A 7,429-nucleotide genomic window follows, 5' to 3' on the forward strand; every position below is an offset into this window, starting at 1 on the left:
ATATTATAATAATAATTTTTTAAAAATATTAAAGTATGGCTTAGGATAATGAACCTTCAAAGATTACATAATCAACCATAGGATATTAAATAAATATACATAAATAAGATGTTGACTTTAGTATATAAATAAATAGAACTTCACTATTAATAAACCACGTGCCACAAAGGATTTAAAATTTTAACCTCTTTAGTTAATGATATAATGTCTTATTCAGTTGATCTATGCTCAAATTGATGATGTGACACCTGAGTAATAAAAGGATAATCCTAAGAATAATTACTATCTATGCTAACAAGGGGTACGTTCTTTCTCGGTAACTCAATCACAGAAACGCCAGAATCGTCTGTAGTTTGCTTGGAGTAATTTTATGTTGGGTGATGATTTCTAGTCTGTGGGGATAGTTTTCACGTAATCATGTTGCAGCGGATGCAGAGAAATATCAGAATTATTAAGTATCGAATGTTGAGTACGTGTTACGGATAATTTCAAATTTTTTGTCGAAATATATTATATTTATTGGAGAAGCATTTAAGGGAGAGAGAAGAGACGTGAATGGTACGTAGTTTGAGGGAATTGAAAAGGAAAAGTTGAAAAGGAATTGAAGAAGACTATTTCTATAAAATTAAACAAATTTAAATAAATAAAAATATTAATTAATTTGACATTCATAAAAGAAAAAAATAATAATTTTAATTATAGATCAACCGATTAAATTTATGACGTGGTTGAACAAAAAAACGTAATGATCGTAAGAAAAAAATATCAAAGTAAAAAAAGTTTGAAAACTGACACTCTCTCGCTCTCGGTTTTTTGTCGAACCCATCTCATCACGTCATATCATTCTCCCAATCGTATATGTCTCCCTCTCAGTACTCTATCTCTTTCACTTGTGACGTTTTTCTCTACTCTTGTTAGTGGCACTTGTCGCTAACACATATGGTCGCTGATCATTGAGTAAGTACACCAGAGGTTGTCTCTCAATCTCTTTTCGTCACTCGTCTCCCTTAAAATTTGCCTTCTGCTCTTCGACTAGCAGCCCATGTTGCCTAGCTTCGTTCATCATTGTTACTCTATCAACAACTAGCCTCAAACCATCAATGCACCGTTTAGTCTACGATGAACAGGTAGACGCTATCTCAGTTGGTTTAGAAACAAAATTCGATGAATAAGAAACACGATTCAAAGGGCCATCACTAGTAAGGTTTCCCCCAATATTTTCCTTGCACCGGAACTAACCCATCCCAAAAAAATTAATGGTTGAGTTGGGTTGAATTCATTAGTTAATAAAAGATATTCTGAATTGAAAAATTTACGGTCCGAACAACTGAGTCAAGTCTAAAAAAAAAAAGTCTTAACCTAGGAACGCTCGCATAAAACTACCCAACGAGATCATTACAATATAATTGTCCTCAACAACGATCGACCCTTTCAAAATCTAAACTATTTATCAAATACAAAATTCAACGAACATCTTATAGTTTAAACGCGAGAAGGGAAGATTAATATTCAATTACATATTTGTATGTATAAATTTTTCTACACATCATCATTAAATTATTGACAATAAAGCTCGAGAATGTATGATTAAGAGAGAGAAAAAGAAAGAGGGAGTTAAAAAAGAGAGTGTAGGTATGAAAAGGCGAAACCCGTGCATTGCCCTTGCAGCGATTGCGTGTGAAAAGCTGAATATTGGTACCCATATAAAAAAGTAATAATAATTATTAATTTTAATTCTAAATTATAATTCAGCGCGTCTAACCACGCACCTCACTCCCAAACAAATAGCGCGTGAGATTAGGACTTCTAATTATTATCATCACCTATTTTAAATCAAATTACTTAAATCTAATATATATCTATTTATTTTTAAATCTTAAATTAAAATTTATAATTTAATTTCAATAATAATGTGAAATAAATATATTAAAAAAAAAAAAAAAAAACTTTAAAAAAAAATATATATATTTAATATATATGAGTCCAAGGATATTATTTTATTTTTAACTTGAGGAGGAGGAAGATGATGTGATAGATATTGTAAACCTTGGCTCTGATACTATCTCCAACACGATCTCAACTACCATGTCGTCGACTTTTGGCTCAATCCCTCCTCACCATGCTGTCACAATCCGTCTCACCAAAAACAACTTCATCATATGGTGCGTCCAGCTCCTTCCCTGCCTATGGAGTACGAAGTTTATGGGCTACCTCGATGGCACCATTGTCGCACCTGCCAAGCTGGTCCCTTCCTCAATTGCTGCTCATGATCAGGATCAACATGTTCTTAGCTGCCTTCTCTCCTCCATGTTTGAGGAGATCCTTCACGATGTGGTTGTAGCTACTACGTCCAAGGAGGCGTGGGATACCCTGCAGTGGATGTTTTCGTCGTCAACTCGTGCTCGCGCTGTTCAGATCCGTGTTGAGCTCGCCATTCGTTAAAACGAGTTTGAGAGGTTTTCTTACATTTATGAAGAATGCTTCGTTCTCCTCCCGAACCTATGTGGGATCTTGCAATTTACCCTCTTTCGAGGCTAAGCGTTCTCATTGATACTCGTTCTCTTCTACGATCGACGTGGGACCGTGTACATTCTAAAATTTATTTAAAAAAAAAAAATCTAAATTCCCTGTCTAAAAAGGCAGCGTCTGACCCCCTTCTCAATTATCTCTTAATATATTGAGACAAAACTGGTTTAAAAAAGCTTCTTCCCTTACATTCAAGAATATATATTTTTTTTCTTTTTTTTTTAAATTAAAAAGAAAATTAATGCCCAAAAAGCATTTTCCAGAAATCCTTGCAACTGATCATTCAGTACTTCCAACTTCCTGATTTCCCAGAAATTCTCTCGTTCTTTTGATTAATGCTCTCTCTGTTCTGAATTTCACGCGATCTCTTCTTTCCCCTCTTTCTCTGTTCTTCTTTTTCTTAACACTTGCTGTGATTGATTGCAAATGGCTACACAATTTGATGGATTCATTGATTTATTGATAGATGTTTGGATTCTTTGTAATGAGATTTGATTTTCATTTCTTAGAAATGGGTTTTTTTCTATTTTTGTACTCGATTTCTGATTCTCATTGACCTTCTCCATCTGGGTTTTGTTCGTTCTTTGATTTCTGTGATTTTTTAGGGATTTTGGTGTTCGTTCTTTGATTTCTGTGGTCTTTTAGGGATTTAGGGATTTGGGTTTTGATTTTTGGCTATAAATGAGAGCTGGGTTGAGTACGATTCAGCAAACTCTTACGCCGGAGGCGGCGAGTGTGCTGAATCACTCCATCGTCGAAGCTGGTCGTCGGAATCATGGTCAAACGACGCCGCTTCATGTGGCGGCGACGCTTCTCTCCTCGTCTAATGGGTTTCTCCGGCAAGCTTGTATCAAATCGCACCCGAACTCCTCTCATCCACTTCAGTGCAGAGCTCTCGAGCTCTGTTTTAGCGTCGCCCTTGAGCGGCTTCCGACGGCTCAAACCGCTAGTCCTGGCACTGAGCCGCCCATTTCCAACGCGCTTATGGCTGCTCTAAAGCGTGCTCAAGCCCACCAACGCCGGGGCTGCCCTGAGCAACAGCAGCAGCCGCTCTTGGCCGTGAAAGTTGAGCTGGAACAGTTGATTATTTCGATTCTTGATGATCCTAGTGTTAGCCGTGTTATGAGGGAGGCGAGCTTTTCTAGCCCGGCTGTTAAGGCCACCATTGAACAATCGTTGAATTCGTCTGCCCTGGCGAGTTCTTCACCGGTTGGGGGATTGGGATTTCGACCTTCTCCGGCCGGACCGCCGAGGAATTTGTATTTGAATCCCCGGATGCAGCAGCAGGGGAGCATTGTTGCCCCATCGCTGCAGCAGCATCGAGGGGAGGAAGTCGGGAAGGTAATCGATATACTGCTCCGGTCGAGGAAGAGGAATCCGGTGCTCGTTGGGGAGTCGGAACCGGAGGCTGTGGTGAAGGAATTGTTGAGGAGGATTGAAAATGGAGAATTAGGGGATGGAGCATTGTGTAAAGCTCAGGTGATTCATTTGGAGAAGGAGATTTGTGGTAATGATAGATTGCAGATTGGTGCTAGAATCAAGCATTTGGTGGAGAGTAGAATGGAGAATTTGAATGGTGGAGGGGTTGTTCTTGATATGGGGAATTTGAAATGGCTGGTTCAGCAGCAGCCTGCAACTCGGGGTGGCTCGGGGTCGGGCACGGTGCCACAACCGGTTGTTTCAGAAGGCGGGCGGGCTGCGGTGGCCGAGATAGGGAAGCTTCTTGCTAAACATGGTAATGGTGATGGTGGTCGGCTCTGGCTGATAGGTACTGCTACTTGTGAGACATATTTAAGGTGTCAAGTCTATCATCCTTCCATGGAGAATGACTGGGACTTGCAGGCTCTGCCCGTTACGGCCCGAGCTCCTCTTCCCGGATTGTTCCCAAGGTACTCTTTGTGTAAGATCCTACGTCAGTTGGAAATGGGAACGAAACATTTCTTATAAGGGTGTAAAAATTTCTCCTATTAGATGCGTTTTAAAACCTTTAGGGGAAGTCTGGAAGGGAACGTTCCCGTCCAGGGCATCCAATAGGGAGAGGTTTCCACGCCATTATAAGGAATGTTTCGTTCTTCTCTCTAATTGAATTGGGATCTCATAATTTACGTTCTTAGATCGATTTCGACCCGTTTATGATTGAATGACTTGTTCTAAGTTATGCCAATGTTGTCTGCAAATTGATTGCTTGTTCTACTTAGAATGCTTTAGAACAGCTGAAGTTCTCAAATTCTGCTATTAGTTTATGGTTTGTTCACTTCTGAGTTCTTCAAAATTGATATCCATTTTCATTAGGCTTGGTACCACTGGTGTTCTTAATCGCCCGGTTGAATCGTTATCCATGATCAAAGGATTTTCAACTAAGGCCACCGTTCCGATAGGATTGGTGGCGCTCGGGAACCTGGATTCATCTCGAAAAACAAGTTGTTGCGCTCGATGCATGCATAATTACGAACAGGAGCTCGAAAAACTGGTGGCCAATGAGCTTGACAAGCCATCTTCAGTACTTAAATTGGAAGGAGGCAAAGCATTACCTCTCCCTTTGTGGCTGCAGAACGCGAAGGCCGAAGACGAACATTCGAAGAAACACGAAGCAACAATCGAGGTGAATTCTATTGTGATTCTTTGTTAACTTGTTCGTGTTTCTCTTGATAATTTGCATTTGTAAAATGAACGATCTTTCTTGTGTTTAGAGCTTGGACGAAGAACAAATACGAAAGCATAAGACTCGAGAACTCGAGAAGAAATGGCACGATACATGCTTGCGCCTTCATCCTAATTTCCATAATTTAAACAAGTTCGGTCCGAACTTGCTCGGGCATCAACTTTCTCAACCCAAGTTACAACAAAATAAAGCATTTGGGGAAAAAGTACTTTCGAGTTTGCAACCAGGAAGCCCGGTAAGGACGGAGTTGGCTCTTGGGCGAATGAACGACAACGACAACTCGGCCGAGCAAACACATAAAGAGCAAGTGAAGGACTTTCTGGGTTGCATATCTTCCGAACCCGAGAGCAAAGTATGCGAATTGCGAAGTGGTAAATTTCTTAACACGTCGGATATCGACTCGTACAAGAGGCTCTTTAAAGGTATACTAGAGAAGGTATGGTGGCAACAAGAAGCAGCATCTGCTTTGGCTACAAGTGTGACTCAATTCAAGTTGGGAAATGGAAAACGTCGCGGTACGATTCGAAAAGGAGACATGTGGCTCTTGTTCTTAGGTCCCGACCGAGTTGGAAAGAAGAAGATGGCAACTGCTCTTGCAGAGCTGGTATCTGGGTCCAATCCTGTAACCATTTGTCTCGGCTCAAAACGTAGTGATGGAGGTATCCGTGGTAGAACCGTGTTAGATAGAATATCAGAGGCCGTTAGAAGGAATCGTTTTTCGGTTATTGTGTTGGATGATTTTGACGAATCAGACCTACTGGTTCATGGAAGCATAAAAAAGGCAATGGAGAGAGGTCGATTCACTGATTCTCACGGTCGTGAAATCAGTCTTGGTAATATCATCTTCATCCTTACATCGAACTGGATACCAAATGATATGAAACACTTGTCCGATGGTAATCCTCTTGAGGAAGAGAAGTTAGCTAGTTTAGCAAGAAGCACTTGGGAATTGAAACTATCCCTTAGCAAGAAGACGATTAAACGTCGACTCGAAAGGGCACATGGTGAAGAGCGATGTTCGAAACCGAGAACCGAAACTAGTTCAACCATATCATTTGATCTCAACGAAACTGCAGATACAGAGGATGAAAAAACAGACGGATCACTGAGCTCAAGTGATGTAACAATCGAACACGAAACCGAACATGGTCTCAACATCCGACAATTATCATTCCCATCTCCATCAAAATCACGAGACATGTTTGAGAAAGTTGACGATGCAATTATCTTCAAACCAATTGACTTTACCTCGATCAAGCACAACATCACAAGCTCCATCAGCAAGAAGTTTTCATCCATTGTTGGAGAAAAGATCTCCCTTGAACTACACGAGAACGCTCTTGAGAAGATCACGAGTGGGGTATGGCTCGGTAACATGAATGTCGACGAATGGATTGAGAAAGTCCTCGTACCGAGCTTGAAGGAGCTCAAGGCTAGTCTTCCAAGCTTCGATGCCTTCGATTCCATGGCGGTTAGGCTCGACACCGATGATAGTTCAGGTTGTCGGGGCTCAGAAGATCAGCTTCCTTGTAGCATCAAGGTGGTTGTGGGGGAAAACTGTGAGATACCTGAGGTTAATAGCAGTTGTCATTTTGTAACTTTTGTTGGATAGAGATGTAAATATGCTTGAATGAAAGGGTAAAACCGTAAAGAAAAAAATCCACAAAAAAAAAAAAAAAAAAAAAAAAAAAAAANNNAAAAAAAAAAAAAAAAAAAAAAAAAAAAAAAAAAAAAAAAATTAAAAGAGCATACTATTTTTTTTTCGTTATATTTGATATATTTATGTTTAAAGAATTATATATATTATTTTATTGAATTAATAATTTTAGTGAAGGGTTAACATTTATTCCAAAAAATATGAAGGGTAAAATTGTCATTTTGCTTGGATACATGTCATTTTATTTTTAATTATAAAAAAAATTCAATTATATTCTTTGCCTTTGTACACGTCAACATTAATGATAGTATACTATTATGACATTATAATCAAATTAATTTTGATTAAGTTGGTTGGATGTGACATAACTCTTTATTAAAGTAGAGTTTTTTAAAAAATAAATTATAAATGTTGTTTTAAATTTCGTGTAAGTTGAAAAGACGCTCTAATTATTGAGATAAGAATTTTGAATGGGTCGTGGAGCCAAGTCAACTAAATTAAAAAAGTTAGATACCTCTCATTAAATTGTATTTTTGCTTTTGGAGGAGTCGACCGACCGTGAATTTTAAGAACTTAAACTTTAG

General features: G+C 39.0%; 1 protein-coding gene across 1 annotated transcript; it reads left to right on the plus strand.

Moving 5' to 3' along the window:
- The first annotated feature begins 2,694 nt into the window (after window positions 1-2,694).
- On the plus strand, window positions 2,695-6,847 carry LOC111799124 (protein SUPPRESSOR OF MAX2 1-like). The gene is made up of 3 exons (XM_023682532.1): window positions 2,695-4,415; window positions 4,819-5,128; window positions 5,217-6,847. Exons 1-3 carry the CDS (start codon window positions 3,208-3,210, stop codon window positions 6,798-6,800), a joined length of 3,102 nt encoding a protein of 1,033 aa, XP_023538300.1. The 5' UTR covers window positions 2,695-3,207; the 3' UTR covers window positions 6,801-6,847.
- Window positions 6,848-7,429: the final 582 nt, after the last annotated feature.

The sequence above is a fragment of the Cucurbita pepo genome, chromosome LG07, assembly GCF_002806865.2.
Source record: "Cucurbita pepo subsp. pepo cultivar mu-cu-16 chromosome LG07, ASM280686v2, whole genome shotgun sequence".
NCBI lineage: Eukaryota > Viridiplantae > Streptophyta > Magnoliopsida > Cucurbitales > Cucurbitaceae > Cucurbita > Cucurbita pepo.